At 56.2% G+C, this 23061-nt stretch overlaps 1 protein-coding gene and 1 long non-coding RNA gene across 13 annotated transcripts in view; one reads left to right on the top strand and one right to left on the bottom strand.

Moving 5' to 3' along the window:
* The window catches only part of PRDM16 (PR/SET domain 16), a 347520-nt gene that overhangs the window by 278991 nt on the left and 45468 nt on the right, over nucleotides 1-23061 (top strand). For 11 of the 12 annotated variants that reach the window (XM_070604854.1, XM_070604818.1, XM_070604796.1 and 8 more), the window contains one exon: nucleotides 14423-14557. In XM_070604854.1, coding sequence (XP_070460955.1) covers nucleotides 14423-14557 — 135 coding nt within the window. Of the gene's footprint in view, nucleotides 1-14422; nucleotides 14558-18904; nucleotides 19041-23061 lie in introns of those variants that run through there. The other variant, XM_070604883.1, reaches the window with a different exon arrangement.
* LOC139081054 (uncharacterized) lies at nucleotides 9290-10441 on the bottom strand. The gene is made up of 2 exons (XR_011536006.1): nucleotides 10305-10441; nucleotides 9290-10180 (listed from the first exon to the last, which is right to left on the bottom strand). It is a non-coding gene; the product is annotated as an uncharacterized lncRNA (long non-coding RNA).

Genomic DNA, 23061 nt, shown 5'->3' with positions numbered 1-23061 from the left:
CAACCGGGGAGTCCCCAGTCCAAGCCAGCCCCTGAGACGCCTTGTCACCATCTTGTACCAACAAAAGGCTGAATCCCAAAGGCCAGCGTTCTGACTTTGTGTGTCCATTGCCTGTGGCTCTAATATCTAGCTCAAGGCCCCAAGGAGATGAAGCTTTCAGAGAATTTCTGCGTCCACCATAGAGTGTACGTGTAAATGTAAGATGCTGACAAAAGTGGAAGCAGTCATGTATTTTATAGTAATTACTTCTGAATTTAGTTTTCATAATTTATAGTTGATACGACTTAAAGAATTACTGGTTTGAGAAGCGAGGGTACTTATTTTAAATATTCTGATTCTGTTATATTTTTCACTATGTTTTTAAAAAATTAAATTGGATGTTAAATAGAAAAAAAAAACTTGTCTTCAAAACAAGACCCGTAGGAAAGAATCAAAGTGATTATTTTTACTTAAAAATAATTTTAAAATAGTCATCATTTAGAGAGGAAGACTAGAAAAAAAAATTAAAGTAAAAGTAGAGTAATAGCTGTTTAGAGAGTGAAACGAAATAAAGGGTTTGGGGAACATTATGCATCTGGCATACCTCAGGGCTGAATGTCCTCACAGGGTCAGAGAACCTTCTAGAAAAGAGCCTATGCCCCAACAGAGGGGAGGAGCTGTGTGTGCCGAAGGGAAACCACCAGTTTGGTGGACATTCCTGACCTTCGAGGGCTCGCTGGGGACCTGCTTGCCAGCTTGAGCTACCCAGGCCTTGCTGCGTGGAGTTGCAGCCAGCACTGGCCGGGCAGGCACTACATGGGGTGGCTCTGGCAGAGTCTCCAGGACATAGTTCTCCCTCAAGAGCCACACCAGAGACCAGGTGTCCAACGCCTCCACCCAGAGGAGGTTTGGGGTCTCCGTCACTGGAGAGGGGCTCCACGATCAAGCCCTGGGTGGCTGCCACTGGCTAGGAAGACTTCAAAGGTAACTCATCTGTACCCATGGGTGTCCCGACTGTCTGCGGAGGAGCCAGAGATCCAGAAAGCCCAAAGTGCAAGGGAGACCACTAACGGCCCCTCCCCCAAGAAACAATGCTCCCCCCCCAGCCACACCCACCCCAAGGAGGGAAAGGACCATCTCTGCACACACATGGCCGCTCTCTTGCGAGAACTCCCATCCAGTCACCTGGGGAAGTGTCCATACAGGACAGCAGACGGGCTAGCTGCCCTAAACCGCGCTGCACCCCTTTAATTAAGCAAGCAGAGTGCTCTCTTTTCCCGTGGGTTTTCATTCATATCCTGACAACACCAGTAGAAACAGATCTGCCAGAATAAGTCCTACGTGCAGCTCACTCAAGGGAAGAAAGTGAGTGTGTCCTCCCCTCCTTTGCCTTTCTTAAATGAAAAGAGTACAATAGCGGAACCCACAAAGAAAGATCCCGATTAAAATGTTCCAAGGCTCTTAAAACACCCCCATTTAAATTCTGGGTAATCGGCTGCATTGTGCTGCCCCTGGGAGAGGCCGTGGGGTTGGTGGGTGCAGCTCTGAACCATTTGTGTCATATGAATGCTTGTGATTAGATTTTTAATAAACCGTTTCGATTCTATTTCCTGGGGTTGAATAGATGTTTGAACTTGGCTGGTATGGACTTGAAAGGGATCCAGGTAATATCATGGGGGACACACTTTTAATTCCTTTAATATATTTCGTCAAAGGTGACTGGCCGTAGGAACTGGCTGGAACACGGGGAAAGAGGGAGAGCTATTGAATTTAATTGGTTCCATTTGTCATTCAAGACTGACTTTGCCGCACCTCTGTCTATGAATCATTTCCAAACTTGCTGATCTGACCCAATGTGCCCACAGCTTGGGAAGGAAGCCGGCTTAGGGTGCCCAGGGAGATGTCGCAGGCTGAGCCTGCATCCAAGCGCAGGCCTGGCGTGCAGCTCAAGGCCCCTCACTGAGAACCTGGATGGCCTCTGGCCAGGATGACAGAGCCTGAGAACTGGAGAATCCAAAAGAAGCCCACATGAGCCAGAAACCCAACATTGCCCTGTCTCTTAGTCTGATGCACTGGGAGGGTTGGTGCAAGAGAAAGGATAGGCCCAATAGATGACAGTTACAGAACCCCGGGGCCCCGAGCTCCGGAGCACCCGGAAGAAACAGAAATCCTAGGCGGTAGAATCGTTACAATGAGCTGTTGGGAGGAAAGCACACCTCCTCCCTCTATAAGCCAAAACAAAGGCGCAGGCCCAGGCCAGCATTTTTGTGGATGCATACCTGGGCCTGCTGGGGGAAGAGGCCAGAGCTGGCTATTTGCAGGACATCCAAAGACAACACCGCCTGCACCAGGAGCCCTCTGCCAATGACCATTTCTGCATGTCAAAGAGCTGGGAGAAGTCCTCGCTATGGGCATTGGCAAGGTATTTGTTGAGATTCGGCCCGCTGAGATTTGAGCTATTTGCGGGGGCTGATCTCAGAACATGAGGCCTGATACGGAAGGCGATGGGTCACGGAGCTTCCGCAGACCGACACGTCCCTTGGAGAAGGAAGAAGGATGGGCTCGGAGAGACTGAGTCAGCCGCAGGGAAGGCACTAAACATGACCTGGCTGGATCCACCCAGCCGCCCGCCAGGCCCTAGTGTGCGCTGGCTCCCACAGTGCTGAGCTGGAGGAGCCGGCGCGGCCTCTGCCCTGGGAAACAGGATGCTGCCACACGGACCTGGGGGGAACATCGCACGGTAACGCTGAACACAGGACAACAGCGCCGTAACACTGGACCCGGGAAAAATTGCAACTGATTTCCAGAGGGCAGAGCGACTAGGAGGGCTTGTACCTCCTTCGGCAGAAGCCATTCAGGAATGAGAAGGGAAAGGGTCCAGAATGTGGAGAGGGGAGATGAGGAGAGAAAGGCCCACTGGGCAAAGGCCTACAGCAGCTTGGGAGGCAGTCTCAGTTGTCTTGAGGCACCTTAGTTCATTCGTTTGTCCCCCAGACATTCACTGAGCACCCACTGTCTGCCTCGCTGTGGGAATCGGCCCTTGTCATCCAGAGGAAGAGGAAGAAATTATGTGGATAAGACAGGCAACGGCACTCTGTGGTCCGTACTGTGATGGGTGGGGCGGGGGCTGTGAGATCCACTCAGAGGGGCCTACCCCCATGTGTGGGATCAAGGCACGCCCCTGGGAGAGGAGTCCCTGTGTTCTGCCACCTTTACAACTCCTTGCAGGATGTTCCCTTGTATCTCACCTGGGAGGTGGAGGAAGCCAGAGGTATCTGGGCAGGTTGGAAGGACTGTGCTCTTCATCCATCCATCCATCCATCTATCCATGATGCATCATCTACCCCGTCATCCATCTAGCCATCCATCCATCCATCTACTCATCCATCCACCCAACCATCCATCCATCCATTCATCCATCTACTCATCCATCCATCCACCCTCAACCACCCATCCACCATCTATCTGTCCATCCATCCCTCCATCTGTGGAGACATTCTGTGAGCCCCGAGTGAACACTACTCCTTGGTGAGGCTCTGGAAGCTTCTCTTGCTCTTGGCTAGCATCCTCAAGTAGAGGAGAGATGAGAAGGGCAACCCCGGCCGGGAGGCATGGCACTGGTCCCCACAGATCATGAAAGGGGTGAGATGGGCAGCCAGTGCCCACTATCCAGCTGGTCTGCCCCTTTCTGGCTGTGCGACATTGGGCCAGTTATTCACCTCTGTGTACCTCAGTTTCCTCATCTACAAATGTGGCTACCACAGTGGCTGCCCCTCAGGAAGATGTGAGCATCTAGCGACTATAGTGACCGTAGTGAGACTTAGCAGCTGGAGGAGCGGTCATCGCAGCGTCAGCAGTCTGCAGGGTGGTGGTGGCCAGAGGGACTTGCCTCCTCCCGAGCAAGGGTGTGGTGGAGAGAGCCCCGGGGGCCAGGCTCTGTGGGGCCACGGTTCTGCACATCGCTGACCTCTCCAGAGAGCAGGAGGATGTCTAAACAGGAAGGGGTGCGAAGATCCCGAGCCTCCCTCAGCCCGATGTGTTGGGTTCTCTGAGAGGCGCATCTGGAAGTCTCTTGCGGGTGCAGCCTGCGTTGATCCTTGTCCACAGTGATGGGGACATCTGAGCAGGTCTGAGGGTAAGGAGGCCCCAGGCCTCTGAGCAGCGCCTCCCCAGGTTGTGGGCTGGAGGATGCAGAAGTGCCAGCCAGGGGGACAGGGCTGCTGGAGGAGGCCCTGGGGATCCTTGGTGGGCACCTTGGCCTGGCAATTGGCTTCCACACTTAGGCCTTTGTCCGGCACCCTGAGAGTGCCGGTGGGTTTTGGAAGCCCCCACCCCCGATTTGCCTCGGTTTAGCCATTGCGGGAATTCCTCTTGCACCTGCTGTGGGGGTGCCCCGTTCGCCAGCTCTGCCGTTCGTCACCGTCTGTGTGACCAGAAAAAGGTTATGAATGTGACACCCCCGGGGGGCCTTGCATCAACTCGGTAGAGGAACCGCTTCCTGTGGGCAGAGCCGGGCTCCCACCTCACCCTGGGCAAGGACCTGCCACGAGCCTTTGGTTTTGGTTGTTTGGGCTTTTTTTCCAATCTTTTTTTATGATCAAAAAACAAAACAAAAGTTTCTCACTTCAGAATGTCACAGCTGAGGCTGTGGTCGTGTGCAGCCCTAGGCTCAGAGACTTCTGCTCTTGGCCCAGCTTCAAGTCAAATTAGGGTTTGAAAAGGTGCTGGGGCTGTTGGCGTTTAACCACATCGGCCCAGGGAGCGGGGCGGGCCTGAGGCCAGCTGTGGGGCCGGGAGGGGCCCGGGAGTGAAACCTGCAAGCTGCGGGGACTTCACAAGCCAGGCCAGGATTTGGGGGGCTTCTCTGCACCCACAGCCTTTACCTGTCCCAACTGTCCCGGGTGTTGGCACTTTGGTGGCTTTTCACAACTCTGCCCTTCCCCGAGCACCTCTGGTCGGCCTCCGGTCCAAACAAAGCAGCAAGACCGGAAGTGGACGTTTCCACCCGACAAGGAGCCGAACCCCCATGAGGCTGGGGTGGGGCTGGCCTGGGCCCCTCCTTGCTGGTGTTTGCTGGGAGCCCCCGGTGGGACCATGCTTCTGTATGTGGGCACCCTCAAGCTGGGTCTCCATTCCCCCACCACGGTGCCGGGCAGCGGGGACACGGAGGGCAGAGCATTTACACCCACTTACACCTGGATTATGTGAGGTCAGAAACTTCTCCAGGGACCCACTCTGGCAAGTGGCCGGCCATGTGTGCAGCCATCTCCTCGGGGCTCAGGTGGAAGGGAAGCCCTGAGTCTGCAGTTGCTTGCTTTGCTTGGCAGACTCAGGGCCAGCCCGAAACCTTTGCTTTGACCCTGTTGTCCACACAGCAGCTGAAATCCGGTCTTGGTGCTTGTGAGAGATGCCCCAGAAAGGCCACAGAAGTGGGTTGGGTCGACCTGGTGTGATGGTTCCGCTCGCTTCCAGTGGTCGTCCCTGCAGGCAGGACCGGCACAGGTTCACGGGGCCTGGTGGTCAGCACAGCTGGGGGACTCAGGACTCAGCCTGGCGGGGTGTGAAGCACCCACTTGTCCTGCACTGAGAGACACAGGAGATTTCAGCCAGGAGGGAGCCCAACACAGGCATCTCCACGGTGACATCAGGCCAGTCCTGGGATGTCTCCCACCCAGACCATCTGCAGGAAGAGGGCGGAGCAGGGCCCAGGCCCAGCTGCCCCGGGAGCTGCTGTCAACAAGCCATCCCACTTGCTTTTACTTGGAACTCTCGGTGGCGTGTGACCCACCCTAGTGTCCTGGGCTTGGCTAGGAGGACATGACTGTGCCATCACTGTCACCTGAGGCGGGCCCCACTGGTGACATACCTGCCTTCCCTGTGAGGATGTGGGATGGTGTTAGCACTGGGCATGTGTCAGGAGCTCCGGGGCCAGATCCTAGGGTCCCAGCTGTCTCCTGGGGGCGACCGGCGGAGTCGCTCATTCTTGCTGCTCCCGCGACGTCCCCCCTAAGATAGAGGGCTGCCCGCCTCCTCTAGACAAGGCCCTCTCCACCTGCCCCCAGCCGAAGCCGGCGAGCTAGCAGCCGCCGCGGGCACTCACCGGCAGGGAGAACTTCCCATTCGACCACAACGCAGCACCCCTTTAAAGAGGGCGCATCCATAAACGGGGTTCCCCAGGACAGAAGTTCAGTTTAAAAACAGCATCTCCAGAGAAACAACGTGTGCTGTCCCCTGCTCCCAGCGATGCTGTCGGCAGACACGCGTGTCCGCTGGGAGTGGCTGCAGCAGCCAGCCACCCCACAGACGGAGGGTCCCTGGCCCCCCGCCCCTCAGCCCCTGGCTCAGCCGCCCGCCCCCGGTCTGTGAGGAGGACCCTCTCCTGCTGGGACTGAGGCCGGGCCCTGGGCTCTCTGCGGTGACCGGGGGCTTGCTCTTTGGGGCACCCCAAGAAACTCCAAACACACAGGTGGACAGACAGGGTCTTGAAGGGAGGCACACGGGACGGAGCCTGTTTCCTGAGTCCCCTCTCCCACTCACTGCCAAGGCTGCTTTGTCCCTTTGGGGGTCCTGGGGCACCCACCGCAGATTCCCAATGGACCGGGGGTCTGTCCTTCCTGCCCACCCAGGTGACCTAGGAAAGGGCCCGCTCTGACCAGGACCCTCGTTGTCCTGTGGTGGGCAGAGCCCCCGGCTGGCATGTGTCTGAAGAGCAGATGGGCAGGTGCCCGCAGCCTGTGGCCAGAAATATGTCCCCACAGCATGCGCACACTCGAGCGTTCCCAGGGGTGGGCCCGGGGCTCCCTTCTGCGTGTCTTCAACAACCTACCGAGGACAAATCGACATTCCTCACAGTGCTCCTGTGTGCAGGGAGCCGTGGGCCTCCGCCCAGCCACAAAGCAGAAGAGAGGCTTTTTAGTTCCAAAGGGGAAAATGAGGCAGAACTCCAGATAACCTTCATGTTATCAAAGTGACAATTCTGCAATTTGGAGGCCAGAAAGGCACCTATGGTTCAGAGAGTCCAGCCCCCTTTCAGAGCACCCTGGAGGGATGGCCACCAAGACCGCCTCGAATTTGCTCAGTGACGGAGTGCTCACCCCTTTGTGAGGCTCCCCACCCACCTCATGGGCTGCCCCTAGAGATGTCTCAGCCACTGGTCCTAAGGTTTCAACAGACCTCTCCATTGCCGACACCCTGAGGGGTTGCTGTATCTGACGGAGTCTGTGGTTCATTCATTTATTTCCCTGTAGACTAAAGAGCACTAGTTTGGGTCACGAATTTGCCTGTTTATTTGTGAGCGGTCTGCCGACAGCCCATGGCCAATGAGACAAAGTGTAGACTTGCCGTGTGGACGAGACATGTGCTTGGGAGGAAGCCCAGCCCCTAAACACCCCACTCAGGCCCAGAGTTCCGGGACGCCCCTGGAGTGAGGTTGCGATCGGCTCCCACCAAGGCCAGTGACCTGGGTCCTGCACAGGCAGCGTGGACGCCCCACGGCCTGGGTCTGCCTCTCTTCACGTCCCTGTGTGCTGTTGACCAGCCCGGGACCTGGAGAGGCCTCAGGACGCACGACATCAGCCCCAAACTCAGCTTTGCTGCATCTTACACCCCAGTTTTCTGCAAAGTGCGCAGACGCTGCTGGGAGAGTTGCCCCCCTTGTGTGTAACCCCGACCTCGAGGAGGAAAAAAACAAAAGGGAGAAGGAAAGCAAGAATCAGGTGGAAGGGGAGGAGGGGACAGAGAAGGAGTGAGAGCTCAGCTGGAACCCCAGCAGCTGGGAGCGGCGCTGTCGTCTGGGTCCCGCCTGGCAGCCAGGGCTGCGCACCCCAGGAGCGCCGCGGCTCCCGAGGGTCCGGGTATTTTGTGCGCGATGATCTGTGAACCCCAGGAGGCTCCATGGCACCCGGGTGTCTGCATATTTTGGGGGAGAGGGTCTAAGGACACTGGGAGTTGGAGTGACATTGGGATGTCTGAACACCTTTTGGTTCATGGCTTTCCTCAGATCTTCGATGATCTCTGTGGCTCCAGAACACTGGAGAGCGTGCTGTCTGGGGTCCGGCTCTGAGCCGAGAGGCTCCACTGGGGACCAACACAGGAACAGGCCTCCAGGCGTGAACTTGAGGCATCGGCCTTGCTGTGGCCTCAGAGTCTCCCCCATTGGGCTCCCGGCTTCCTCTTGCAGCATCCCCATCCTGGGCTGTGCTCTTCAGTCTCTGAGACCAACAGGCTCTGGCCCTCATCCCCCCACAACACCCACACCGCGGCCCTAAAAGTCCAGTGGAGACCACGGTCAGCTGGGGCGTCCTAGGAGCCCCCACTCAGCTTCTTTCTGACACAAGCCCCAGAAAACACCGCTCTCTCCATCCCTCTCTCTTCCTGAGCTTAGAAGACAGGCTGGCCTCCACCTTGGAGGACCAGCTCCGTGAGTTACTCCTGTTTCCTAGAACTAGCCCCCTCCCCGTCACCTCCCTCTTGACTCTGTTTTCTCTCTCTCCCTCCCTCCCCTCCCCCTCTTTCCCTCCCCCCTCCCTTCCCCTTTCCGTACCCCCTCACTTCCTCCCCCTGCCTCCCCGCTGCCCTCCACCACCTCCCTCTCAGCCTAAGCAGGTAGGACCCAAAGGCTGTGACCCTCCCGCCAGGACTCCTGTCTGCCTGGCAGCAGTGTGACCCCATCGCGCCAGCCACATTTCTCCCCGGTGCTTGGTCATATCACCACCGAGCCCCATAACGAGAGTCGGGACAGGGATTTATGAGCTCGTCCAGGCTCCGTGTCCACACCCAGACAGAGGTGTTTCCAGAATGCCTTTCGCCCACCTCCTTCTGTCACAAGAATAGACTTTCTGTTCCAGCTCCTCATGGATGCCATAAATTGTAACCACAGTGTGTGTGCGTGTGCGTGTGCATGTACGTGTGCCTACAGACAGAAGAGGCCTCCAGCTTTGTGGCCAGGGCCTGTGGCTCTGGGTCAGCTCGTGGGTCCTTAAAGAAGGGGCCAGGGTGAGGTGAGACTGCTCCCCCCCGTTCCCACCCACTATCATAGGTGGACGCCGTACCCAGGCTTCTGGGGAGCCGAGTTACAGCTGCAGGCTCAGGGCCGAGGGGGAGACTCCAGGGCCGCCCCCTCCTGCTCACTTGGAATCCATTAGGCGAGCTGACGACAGATGCTTCGGCGTTGGGCCTGCGTGCACACCCCGGACAGGCCCGCGGCTGGCTGTGCCCATTAACGGGAGCGCACCAGCCCAGCAGAGCCCACAAACGAGAAGTGCAGGAAACCTCAAACGATGGGTAGAAAAAATTGTCAAGGCTCAGAGAATTCTTCATCCCTTTGCTTCATAACTCAGCGTTTCTGACGGGGGGATTTACAAGCCGGGGAGCTGGCAGGGTGACAAGGGGTAGGGAGGCCTGCAAGCCCAAGTAGGGGAGAGTGGGCAGGAGGGCAGCTTCCTTCCGACGCTCTGGGATTCCCAAGACTCAGCTCCAAGCAGCCCTGAGCCAGGCTTGGGAGTGGGGTCAGGCAGGGGAGCAGACTTCAGATCTGGAGAGAGACCCAGCCTTGAGCCCTCTGCCTGCTAAGCCCTCTGCCTGTAGGAGACGCCAGGGGCTGGGCGGCCTCCTCCTTCCTTCCCTCGCTCCCTCCCTCGTTCGTGCCCTGAGCAGAACTGTGCACACAGCCCGGGACGGGCGCTGTGCAGGTCAGTCGTTCCTCCCCCACCTACTTCTAATTGTATTGGCCTCCTGGGGCCAGGGCTCTGAGCCACAGACCAAACCAGGCCTCAGGACCTGCTGAGCTGGGGAGGGAAGGACCTTGACCCGTCTTTATGGCGTTGGAAAGTCTCACTCCAAAAGCCGGGGGAGAGGAACCTGTTTTCTGGATTCAAGTGTACAGAATCCCGCGGTTCTTGGAACCAGCATGGAGGCCCTCCTTCTGGCCCTTGACCTGGCTCTGGACCGCGCAACGTGCAGGGCGGCAGCTGACAGCACGGCTCAGGAGTGGGGCAGCCTGGGCTGGGAGCAGCCCTGCTCCTGGGTCCTCCATCTCCTGTCCTGTAAAATGGGGCAATGACAGCACGTGCCCCAGGGGTCCACAGTAACAAGTAAGGGGCGACACTGGCACAAAGAGACCTGAGTCCACGCGGGCTCATGGTGTGAGGTTCCCAAAGGCCCTGGCTCGGCCATGCACATGTCCCAGGAGGAGAGCAGAGACCTGAAAGGAAAAGAGGCGGGAGGAGGCAAATGTCTGCAGCCTGTTTCTCCCTTTCTGGAGTCAGAAATGGCACAGGTTCGTCCACTCCCCAGACAAGAAGCCAGGCCTGCAACGTCCTGCCCACCTGGCCAGAAGCATGGGCCCATGGCCACCCCTGGGAGCATTCCTCTGGTCTGAAACAGAAAAGCAGCAGCTTCTGAGCCTCCGGCCCCTCCCACTCCATCATTCAGGTGTGCACAGGTGGGCCCAAGTGAGGCCCCCATCGCCCGGCCATTATGACAGACACAGGCTCAGCCCTCTCCCAGTGCATCCGCTGCTGGTTCAGGGCCCCTGACGCGGCTGCTTCTGTCCTCCTTGGAGAAAGGAGTCAGCAGTTCACCTGACACATCTCAGAGGTGGAGTTTGAGTCTCTTTGGAAGGAAGGAGTTAACCAAAACCGCCATCACCCCGGAAACCCAGCCAGGGTGTCCACCAGGGAGAAGGGATCTCCTCTCACCTCCTGGGCCACCAGAAAGTAACTCCCACCCGCTGACCGTCCAAATGGTCAGAAGTTGGGTGACCAGGTCTCCTGGGTCGAGGAGGAGGGACGTTTCCCAGGATTGGCCAGGAAGGAGAGGCTGCTGGCCGAGGAGTGGGAGGACAGCCAGAGCCAGGCAAGAGGTCACTGAGGATTTATGGCCTCCAAGCCCTAGGCCCTGGACCCGGGAGGGACGGGGACAGGCAGGAGGGCCCAGGACAGTGTCTCTTGTGGGTGAGCGATCAGCCGTCTCCATGTTCAGACACACTTGAGAGAACTGGAGATGTTTACCCTGGCACGGGAAGGCTTGGAAGAACATGGGCTACGTTCACACACCTGCAGGGCAGTCGTGGGGAAAAGAGAGAGGCTTGTTCTATGCAGACGAAGGGGGGAAGTTACCGGAAGGAGGGTCTTCCCATCCAAAAGTGATTCCCCGTGATGCAATAAGATTAACGGTAGACCAGGCTGTCTGGGAGCGCGCTGTGGGGGCCCTGCCCACGGGAGTGCCAGAAGGAGGGGCTCCAGTGTGAGGTTGAATGGGATGAGCCTGGAACCTTCCAGCTGTCCTGTGATGACGCAGAAGCTCCAGGAAAGAGAGGGTGGCAGGCCGCCACTGTGTTCAGCCTCCTGTACGTCTCCTCATTCCCCCCCAGAACAAGTCCTTCGATTACCTAAAAGGTCAGGCATGCTCTCTAGGGTGACAGAGAGAAAGGGGACAGCAGAGGACCGCCCCAGCATGTGCACGGAGCTCCCCTCGCTGTGGGAGACAGAGGCCCTTGGGGAGCAAGTCTACAAGGCAGAATGCAGAGTCCAGCCCCCCAGAGAATCTGCCTCCGGGGCTCAGCCCGGGACCGCCATGTCCACATTTGAAACCTGCACCCAGGACATTCTGCCGCCGGCCCCGGCCACCTGGGGAAGTGTGAGGACGGGAGAGGGGAGGGCAGGCCGGGGAAGACGGTGGTGGAGACCGGTTCAGACGGGCGATGCCCACGAGCCGGAGGGAAGCAGGTGGTTCACAGGGTGGTCGGGGCCCTGCCGGCTGCCTCAGGGCCACTTCCTCGTGGGGCTGATTTGTCCTTTCCCAAAGCACAACTGACTGCTCCCCACGACCCCCCGAGTTGCACCCCGATACACACACACACGCACACACACATGCACACACTCATACACACACATATGTGCAAACTGGATGAAGGGGAGCTTCCAAGCACTCAAAACAGTAGTTAGATAGTTAGTTAGTTAGTTAGTTTAGTTAGTTAGTTAGATTCTTCTTCCAGGAGTTTCTTGGGGAGACAGGCCTCAAGCCTGTCATGGTGAGGCAGCACCCTTGAGTCAACAACTAGTCCCCAGGAGAAGCTGGTGGCGGGGAGGGGAGGCTGTGATGGCTCACAGCATCCTTTACCATCTTCACCAGTCCCAGACGGGGCCGTGGGGGTGGCGGGTGGTGAGGGGGAGAGACCCAGAGAGACAGGCCAACAGACACAGACACGGAGACCAACCCCCGCCAGCACCCATCTGTGCAGATGCTGTGAGGTGGGGACCACAGGGAGCTCCGGCCCCCGCCAGTGGGGTGGGGTGGGGTCCGTCAGGCTGGTCGGCTTCACTCCCTCCCTGTGACAGAGGAAGGTGGCGAGGCTGCCTCATCGAGTCACGGGACCACTAACCACAGGGTTTGCTTGGTGGGTTTCTTTGGTGGGTTTCCTGCAGTTGGGGTGCAGAGGTGAGAGGTTAGTGCCTGGGGAGGGGCTTCTCCCACGTGGGCCTGCGCTCCTCCCCACCCCCATCAGCCAGCCCAGTGGCCCCCTGGAGCCAGCACAGGGCAGGCCGTGCCCCCTTCCCCCAGCATTCTGAGGGTCTGGCATTCTGAGTGGCTGAGGACAGGCTGGCTAGGACAGAGAGTTCCTCTGCTGCCATGTTGTCCCTCCCTCCCCACCTGCCCGTCTCTCGTCTCCATCCTGCCCAGGCCCTCGGCTCTCTATCTTCTCTTTCAGAATTAGGCCCATTTGGTTAGAGTCCCCCCAAAATGAAGAACTCTCTGAACCGAGGCCACTTAGCTCACAGCCCTGTTCCACATCAGCCTCCAGAGGGGTCAGCTAAGTGGAGCCTCAGCGCGTCTAGAAACTTGTCGTTTCTGGGAGGGGCTGCCGTGGGCTCCCGGAGGGGTTTCAGGGCGCCACAGGGTGTGGATGCCCAGACGGACTGAGGCAGGTTCTGCACATCTCGCAGCAAAGCAGCTGCCTCCTGAACCCTCGTTTCCTCCCTGATTTGGAGGCAAGGCAGGGCCCCTGGCCAATTAAAAAGTGTCCGTGGACGTTTGCAGAGCACCTGCACTGTTCACAAAGCACCGTGTTTCTCCAGCCAGAAGTAGCCTGCTCCAGGCTTCCAGGGATAGCCTCCCTCCCTTCCCAGGTCCTCACACTTGGTGACAGGGCACTCAGGAGACCCTCCAGGGAATAGGAGCCATGGTGCCCTGACTTCGGCGGGTCCTTCTGACACTTTGCTTCCATCACCCCTGCTCACCAGGACACACCTGCCCACCAAGATTCACCTGCCCATCCAGACATACCTGCCCACCTGGACACACCTGTTCACCGGGACACCCCTGCGCACTAGGACACACCTGCCTGCCAGGACTCTCCTGACCACCTAGACAGATTTACTCACCTAGACACCCCTGCCCACCAGGGCACCTTGCCCACCAGACATACGTGACCACCTGGATACCCTTCCTACTCCAGGACCTCAGTGTGGTGGTGACCTCAGCGCCCACCCCGCCATCCCCTACCCCTCAGCGCCGGGGCTGGGCTGCCCAGGAAGCTCGCCTAAGGTGCTGCCGGCTTCCACCGTTCTGGATTCAGAGCCCCCAGCAGGCACTGAACAGGGCAGGCGGGAGGATGGGAGGGACTCCACCTACAGCCTCCCCCTCAGGGCCCAGCAGGCCTAAGGGAGTCCCCCTCTCAGCAGGGGACAGCAGTCAGGTGTCCTCATAAACAGCCTGCTCAGAGTGCACACCCTCAGAAGCTCTCAGCTTGTGTGAGTCAGGGGTTCAGAAAACGACAGCAACAACAAAGTAACTAATGCCAGTCAAGAGCCGCGTGGCCTCCGAGGGTGTTAAGAGAGGCTGGGCGTCTGCCTGTTTCTGAGTGTCAAATGGAAACTTTCCACTTTTAAGAAAATTAAATGTTTTTCTTACTTTCAGGGTGATGTGCACGCTGGGGTGAGTGTGCACACACGCATACATGCTCGCACATGCACGCTCATGCGCGCACACTCACACCCAGGCTCGTATGCAGCCACACACCCCAACAACACCTTTACCTTCAAGAAGGTGTTCTCCAGCCCAGCGCCCCAACTCTCCTTAGCAGAGGCTCTATTCTGAGACTCAAGTGGCCTCTGCTTTGTCACACTTGGGGCGGCTCTACTGGGGGACTTTTGCATCTCTGGTGGCACTTTTTACTGCCGGGCCAGGGCAGCGATCTGCTCGGTGAGAAAGGGAAGGGCCATCCTTCCCCATCTCCACAGGGCTCCAGGAGGCTCCCGGGCGTGGGTGGGCTGGGTGGGCCAGGGCCCCGCAGATGCCCGGCGGGTGGGCTGTTGTCCAGATGCTGAATTGCCTTCCTGCTCTGAGCACAGACAGCTGGGTTTCTCGTTGGGCGAATGCAGAGAGTGCTGACCAGCACACAGGATGTCTCTGACTCTTCTTGGTTTTCTGTCTTGCCGGGCAGATCTCCGAAGACCTGGGCAGTGAGAAGTTCTGTGTGGATGCTAATCAGGCCGGGGCTGGCAGCTGGCTCAAGTACATCCGTGTGGCATGCTCCTGCGATGACCAGAACCTCACCATGTGTCAGATCAACGAGCAGGTAGGTCCAGGGTTTGCACACGGGGGATATCTGCCCTTGGAGTTGTCCTGGGGGCCTTGGCATTGAGACGGATGGGAGTGGGGGTGTCAAGGTGAAGGGTCAGCTGCATCTCTGCCGAGCACTTTGCCAAGCCCGGTCCTGCACTGGGGGCGGCTATTTGACACTTGGCCAACACTGAGTTTCCGGGAGCTCAGTGACACCCCACTAATGCTCCATCGAAGCCTGCGGTCAGCGGCCTCGCCCAAGGCTGACTGGGCTTGAGAGCCAAAAGATGAGGGCTTGCGTGAAAGAAGGGAGCCGGAGCAGGCGGGATCCGAAACTGCAGAGGTCCACATTCCCTACAAACGCCACTCCCAAGAGAGAAGTGGAGAACTGGACCTAGCCGCTTGAGAATCGTGTCTAAATGACTCTGTTTGACCAAGCTGTCCGGAAGGGTCAGTGCTGGCTGTCTGGAAGGCTGAAGTGTGGCCCCAGCTGCCCAGAGCCCCCAGGAATCGCTATGGCAGCCCGGGCAGCCTGCAGAGGGTACTGGCCTTGTTTTGGCACAAAATCCTGGCCCTGTGGGCGAGCCGACTGATATTTTTCCTGAGCTATGTGGTCCTGACTTCAGCCCCAGGTCTCACCAGGGCCAAGGATAACCTTTGCTTCTGCTGCCAGACCCCCGGGGGCCAAGGACCTCCTTCGGCACGCCTGAGCCTCGCTCACTACAGCACATCTGTGCCACCCCAGGGATGCAGGCATCACTGGCTCTCGGTCCTCGTGGCAGGCGTCCACACCCATGAGCTGATCAGGATGCGGGATGCCATGCGGAGTTTCCGTCCACCAAGAAGGCAACACGTCCCCAGCACTGGGAGCTCTCAGTCGATGTCTTTAATTACAAGTTTGCAAGTGGACCCCGGAGACTCCTCATGCTCCTGGGCCAGGCTCCTCCGGCCACAATTTCGTTCTGTGTTCCCAGAGCACTGGGTTCCTGGGGAGCCCAACCCTTTCCATCAGAGCACTTTGCTTTTGCCTGTAGTATCTTGAGGTTATGCCTGAGATTTCACTTGCAAAAAGGATTCCATTGCTTTCAAAAATGTTTGCGGAGACCACAAGACAAAGGGTACATTCTCGCGTCGCCTGTGCAAACCATTAACATCGGCTCGAGGCTCTTGACTTTAGAGAAACAGTTTCTCATTAAGAAATGCAGACAGCGCACACCAGGGAGGTCCCTAGGACCCCCATAAGCTGCCGGGCGGCTCTCCACCATCTGCATCCTTCTCGGCCGTGGGGCTCAGCTGGACCAAGCAGTCCTCCCCGGACACCTGCGGGTGCCGGACACGGTGAAGCTCGAGTCTGCCTCTGCTAGCGGGACGTCTGCTGCTGTTAGTTAGAACCCAAAAGTTTGAAAGTAACTTTTATTTCTGATTGCAAAAAATATTGCAGAAAGAAAGCAAAAGGAATGATCGTGAAAATTAGGAGAGAACCTTAAAAGACACTTTCCCTTCTTCCAGATGAGAGTGAAACGTAAGTGAAGGAGAGCCGGATTGCAAGCACAGACAGCCCTGGCAGTGCGCTTTTCTTGTAGAGAGCGTGTGTCCCTGGTTGTGTGTTTGGGAGCCGAGGGGCAGCAGAAGGAATGCCTGGGACCCGGGCCCAGGACTGCTCTTTTGTCAGACACGGAATAGAGTAACGAAAGAGCCAGATTTTTTAGTTAAGAAATAAACGTTTGTTAGACTGTATGAACCAAATTTAAGCAGTAACAGAGATATCTTTATGGGACAAGCTTTTGAAAAAGCAAATGAGACGTAGAGTCTTCTCCAAGAGAAGCCCGTCTTCAAGCATCTTCGTTTCATTACTAATATCTCAGGGAAGCCTTTATCTCAGCTCCACATAGAGCCCAAATGGAATGGTCCACTTTGCAGCAAACTCTCTTTCCGTCGTCAGGACCAGGGGACAGAAATACTTTCTGCTGAGATGGAATAATAAATTTTTAACTCTCGTTGATTCCATTTCGTTTAACCCACTCCCACCGGCCGACGCTGTCCTGTTGCCAAGCTCCATCCTACAGGCAGAAACGTTGCTGGCTCTATCACTTAAACCCAATGTGCCATCAAAACTGCCTCCAACTCTCCTCGCCTACTGGACGTTTCTCTCCAACACAGCCTCCTGGGGGGATTAATTATCCCCACTTTAGTTCAGAAACTCATGGGGAACTTGAGATGTGCATTTGAGCAAAAGCAACACCGAAATGGCCCAAAAAAGGGAAATTCTTCCACCTGGGGCCTGTCAACCCCTCGACCCTCTGAGGAGACAGGAGCCCTGCGCCCGCAGCGGGTGATTCCTGGTGTTGCAGACCAGCCGAGATTCCAGCCAACATGCCCGCTAAGTCCCCCGTCTGAACATAATCAACTGTGTGGCCGTGGCCTCCGAAACACACAGGAGAGCGTGAGCCACCGAGAGGCAAGAGTGGCTGGCCGGTCGGCACCGGGCCGGGCGGCACCGGGGAAGTCGTCAGACACCCAGCTTCTCCTTCTAAAACCCAACTTTGCAGGGTGGCCCATGTCCCGGTGGTTGAGTTTGCGCACTCCGCTTCAGCGGCCCAGGGTGTCACCGGTTCAGATCCTGGGCAAGGACATGGCACCGCTATCAGGCCATGCTGAGGCCACATCCCACATAGCACAGCCAGAGGGACCTACGACTAGAATATACAACTGCGTACTGGGGGGCTTTGGGGAGAAGAAGAAGAAGAAAAAAGAAGATTGGCAACAGATGTTAGCTCAGGGCCAATCTTTAAAAAAGTCAAATCTCGACTTTGCATTTCAGGTAGCAAAGAAAAGGGAGCAATTGGTGAGACGTATTTTCCTTTGAAAAATAATGCTCATAACTTTAAACTATAATAATAATATGAAAAACTGCTCTTACATACTCAGAGACTCTCAATATTTGTTGCTTGAATGAAGTGACTTTTAGAAATGCTTTTTTGAACGGGATATAAGAGATTTCAAGCTATTTTTTAAACAGTCTCCCAAAAACGGACTTGCTCTCTCTCGTTGGGAAGGCCACCAGCCTCAGCAGAAAGCATTTTCGTTCCCGGTCCTGACCGCTGGAAACACGGATGCTGCAAAGCCACCGACGCGACTCTACATGGAGCTGGAATAAAAACTTCCCTGAAATATTAATAATACAACAAAGATATCTGAAGACAGGCTTCTCTTTGAAAAGGAAACATTACACGCTATTAATGGGGTTTCTCAGATTTCTATAATCCCAAGAGTTTCTACCAGGATTTCCTGGCACTTATGGACACCCCCACACCCACACGCAAACACACACAAACACACTTAAGGGAACAATTTCCCTTTTTCTCTCTCACCCGCACACACACACCCCTCCTCCCAGCCCAGCACGGGCGCAGAGAGGAGGGGATCCAGATTGAAGATCTGAGACCCATAAAACAGTTTCAAGTTTGCCAGATGGGATTCAGGAGGAAAGTCATTTAAGTCAGAAGAGCACTAATGTTGTCTTGAAGTTCAAGGCACATGACCTTAGCCCCAATTTCCAGAAGACAGAGGGACCGGGCAGGAACAGAGTCGGGGTCCCAGAGAGGGAGTTCCTGAAGCCCCAGCTCCCTCGAGGAGTGAAGGAGGGGCGCTCCAAACAGCCTGGGCTCCCAGATGCTCCTGTGTCTTCGGAGAGACCCACACATCCGTGGGGCTTGGAGGTCAGGGACTGTCATCAACCTCAGCCTGTCACGGCCTTTACGGGTGGCCCGCATGGTGCGTCCAGATGGGCCCTGGGAACAGATGCAACCCGCCCAGCCGTGGGGGCTCTGAGCAGCTGGCGGCTCTCCAGCTCATGTCGTGGGCACTCAGGGAGCCCAGACGCTGGCAGCACAGCACAAGGACGACTCTGTCCGTCTAGCCAGGCCTCGTTCTCCTTGGAACCAGACTGCTGGCCACGTGCCCCCCTCCCAGCCTCACCCAGCGTGCCCTGGGACAGGCACATGTGCTCTTCTGCAGCAATTTGGGGCAAGAGAAGATGGATGTGATAAAAAGTGAACCCCAGGGCTTGAAAGAATTCAGCAAATGTCCATCAGGTTCCCCGGAGGACCCCAGCGTGCTGCCTCCTAGCCGTGGAAGGGCAGTCACAGAGGCCCTGACGGCCCTCCTTCCTAGGCAGCGGCACCTCCAGTTCCATGTGAACTGGGCTGTCTTTTCCACAGACTGGGTCACCTCCATGGCCATGGGAATGCAGTGCTGCGCTCATGGCCCTGTCTCTGGGTTCTCATCTGCGCTGCAAGACCCCCTCTTGGTGCCCTGTGGCTCTGAGGGTTTCCTGCCCCAGCAGACCTCGCAGAGGGGTGACCAGCCTGTCACTCTGCCCGCTCCTCCAGCACCTGCCTCCACCCTCCTCCCCATGGCTCCAGATCGGGGAGCCCAGGGCAGCAGAGGCCAAGATGGGCCATGAATTTCCTCCTGGCCCCGGCCCCATCCCCTAAAAGGTAACTGGTTTGCTACACGCGTGGCGCCCACAGATGGTCCACAGAGGTAACACAGGCTTTAGGGCGGCCCAGCTACTAGGAGGAAAGCGTCCACTGCAGACAGCTGGGGGGACCCAGTCTTGCTCTGGGGTTTTGGGGGGATGGTCAGATCATGGCCGTAGAGCCTGGGGTGCCTTGATTTACCTTCCCACAGCTCAGCCTGAGCGGAGGGCAGGGAGGAGCCCACGGGACTCAGCTCACTTCGGGTGGCGGCCCCCCGGCCCTCCTTGCCGCCGTCTCCTGCTTTTCCTTTTCGGGAACTCAGACACTCAGATCATGCCGGGGTGGTACTTTCTGCAATTAGGAGTGAATGCGTTGGTTTGAAATGTTTCGGGAGACACAGACTCTGTTCCTGGATTTGTTTGAATGTTGAGAAGGAAAACAAGAGCTTGGGGATAAAGTGCCTGGTAGAGGAAGCGGAGGTGGGAAGAGGCCAGTTCACAGCGCGGCTCTTTCTCTCGGCCCCACGTCCCTCAATAGGGCAAGGATGTCGGTGGCAGGATGGCACGTGGCCAGTGAGGCTGAGGATGGTGTGACATGATGCTGGGGTCACACACATGTTGGGGAGCATGACTTGGGGCGGCAGACACCACCCTCCCCCCGGTATGCACCTCAGAGAGGCTGCGGGTTCACGCTGCCCTCCAGGGCTGGCCGGGTGTCAGGAAAACCTGCACCCACCAGCACATTCCGCGGGCAGAGTGCGGGGCTCAGCCTGAGCAGAGGGCCGGTCTCCCCAAAGTGGAAGCAGACAGAGGCTGATCTTGGCCGAGCGTGTTAAGCAAAGGCATTTCGTGAGCAGATCAGCAGACTGATAACCACGCAGCGCCATGTCGATGAGGCCAACGCTTGTTTCTAATGAAAACCTGGTGCTTCCCGGGCCAAGGCGCGGCCGCGGGCGCAGGGCGTGTTCCTTCTGCTTCCCTTTCCTGGGCCCCATGTGGACCCCTCTGTCCGTCAGGGCTGTGACCTGCCAGATCTGCCAGGGCTGGGGCTTTAAACGAAGGGCACAGACATCCGCCACCCTGCTCTGACACGTCGCGGGGACGGTTCCTTATTCCCTCTGCTTTCATTCCTCACAAGCTTTTAAATTAAAATTCTAAGTGTATTGGCAGGTTTAAATGGTAGCTTCCAATTAGATACAATTTTCCCTTGGGACATGAGATGGGCAGGGGATTCGTTTTAGCATTTCTTCACCGGTTTACAAAAGACTTAAAAATACGTGAAATTTGTTTTGAGCCAGAAAGCCGTCGCATTTTACAGTGCCCTCTTGGGAGCAAACTGGCCCTCTTTTTGGCAAAGAACAAGATACAAATTCAACCACGCCGTCACAATACTGGCTACAATCATTTGTCAGAATTTATATTCTTTTCCTTCTTGACCAAATGAGATACTTTATTAGAAGAAGCCATTTAAGAATGATGAAGACAATTTAACTGTGACCAGTAATTTATATTTATATATGTGTATAAATAATATCCAGATCCAAACCGTACAACTAAGAAAGAGATAAGTATAAAGAATTTTTTTTTAATTTGAGCTGCTAGAAGGTGACAGAATCTATAGCAGCAAAACGGAAAGATTTAAGCACAAGTTGCTTCAGCCACGTTTGGGCAGAGAGGAAGGGGGCAAATGCCATGGGGAACGAGCCTTCTCCTCTCTCGGCCAGAGGAAAGGAGTGCCGGCTTGTCCCTGGGGCCTGCGGACGGTACCAACTCCAGAACCGCTGTCCCCTGCTTCTGCCCAGCTCTGAAAAAAGAAGGCAACCAGAGCAGGCCAGAGGAAGGTTCCCGCAGTGAAGCAACAGACAAGGGCAGAGAGAAATAAGGACCTCTGCCCGAACCCTCAGCAGCTCCACGCTGTCGCTGCTGGATCCTGGAACATCAGCTAGGTTGTTTTTTAAACTCCAAATGCACAACCCTTCAGCCAGTCTCAGGGTTCCAGAGTCCACAAACTTTCCCGGAGAGAGATGGCCCGCAGCTTGGGGACAGCAAGTAGTGAAGATAAACAGTGACACTTCCCGAGTCCTTGAAGCAATGAGGCAGACTGGGACCCGCCAAGCCTCTTTGGGGATCCCCCAAGAGACAAAAAATCCCCAGGGATAACCCTCAGACCAACATCCTTTCTCAAAAGGACAAGCAAGAGGCAGACCGGGCGAATTTACTTGTCAGCAACCATCTTAGAGAAATTCAAATTCCCCTCGCCGTGCTTCTCTTTTGTGAAAAGCCCCTCACGCGCCGTACCAAGAGCCTTCACAAATCGAGCACAATTGAATTCCAAATCCAGGATGGAGAGAGAGCGATGTTTTTAAAGATCAGCACCCGGAAAGATATTTCACATATTTTACTCAAACACTCCTTTAAAGTTTCTCAAACCAGTAAAACGGGGAAAAGAAGCAGTCCGGTTCACTCGATCACTTTCGTGTTTTTGAGAAAACCGTTTGTTCCAGGGAGCGGGGCAAGGGCTGCAGCCAGTGCTCTACCCACGGCATTTAGTCTGCAATCCGGTCGCTTCTATGCAGTGTCACGGGGATGGAGTTTTTCATCTATTTAAATCTTAAATTTCTAAGAGTAAGTAGGAATGCAAATTGTGAAACTTAAACCTTCGTTTTCCAAAATAGCATCTTTCCTTGTGAATTGATTTGATATTAAAAAACAAAATCAACAAACATAAAGAACCCTAAGAAGAAAAATCCGAAACTGGCAGCCGTTATAATTTTTAAATATTTCTATCTTTAAGAATATTGTCGGGGGGGGGAATGTTCATTTTTATAAAAGTCTCCGTCTAAACGAACATGGCCTGTGCTAAATCCAGCTTTTCTCAGGCACTTTCTCTTCCTTTTGTTGAGAACGTTTGTCATTGATTTGTCCCAGGGCTCCTTCATCTACATGGATGGAGCACCTCTGTGTGTCTGGAGAGCCGTAAAAGGGCAAGAAAACGGCAAATGCAGTTGTAACTCTGAGGAGCTGTTTTGGGGGCTGTTCACCCATGTCCACTGAAGTCATGGTCACTACAAAGAGAACCTGAGATGTTGAAACGAGGGTTTAACTTCAGACCCGTCTGTTTGGCAGCCTTATTTTTAAAGCTGTGCGGAGCAGACATTTATGAGGCTAGTAAACTCAGCTGTTGTGGCATTTCCTCACCCTCAGATCCCGAAACCAGAGGGAAAATTCCAGCTCAGCCTTGCCGGCACAACACCCACGGCCTGGGACAGTTTGAGTAGTGCAGGGGATGCAGCTGTTCAGAAAGGGTGCAAGGACTTCCATGCTGTCACTTAAGTAAATGCCTGTTCTGGGCTCCTTTCCTGCAGCTGAGCCTGGGGACGCAAGGGCATCAGAGACGAGCTCTCTTTTTCCTTGAGGAACGGACTTGTCTCTCCCCTCTCCTCAAAACTCAAGGCTCAGCGTATCCACGTATCCACGATGCCAACTTGGCCTTCGGGTCTGAATGTGTTCGAACAGGGGCACACAATGAAAGGAAGGTTATAAACCGACTTCAGGAATGTGTAAGGGGCTGCAATAATAATTTATTACAGGCTTGAACGGAAGGGGCCCGGCTGGGGACAGTAAATGCACGGTTTGTACCGCCTCAGGCCTCAGCAGCTCCCACCGAAGCACGCCCTTTGTCCCGGGAAGTCGCCCGACCCCGCGGACCAGGAACGGCGGCTTTCTCAACGCGCGGCCGCTGATAAGGCCTTTGTGCCGTTGGAAACGGGCCTGAAAACGCGGCCGCTGTCGTGTGGACCACGGCCGGCCTGGAGGACCTCCGCGCCCTGGCGAACGCGGGGCCAGCCGAGTTTGCGAACGTTTGCGGCGATTCCACCGCACGCCTCGCCCCCTCCTCCAGGTGGAGGCAGGTCGGGCACACCCCCCGGCCCCGCCCCGGGGCCTTGCGATTAGCACTAATAGCGATTAATACCGTCTACGGCTCAAAGTCCAGGGGGCCACCGCTGCCGGCCCGCCGCCCTCCTGTCCTGCGCTCGCGC

Source organism: Equus przewalskii, chromosome 2 (assembly GCF_037783145.1).
Source record: "Equus przewalskii isolate Varuska chromosome 2, EquPr2, whole genome shotgun sequence".
In the NCBI taxonomy this organism is placed as follows: domain Eukaryota; kingdom Metazoa; phylum Chordata; class Mammalia; order Perissodactyla; family Equidae; genus Equus; species Equus przewalskii.
This window is presented reverse-complemented; position numbering and strand designations above follow the sequence as displayed.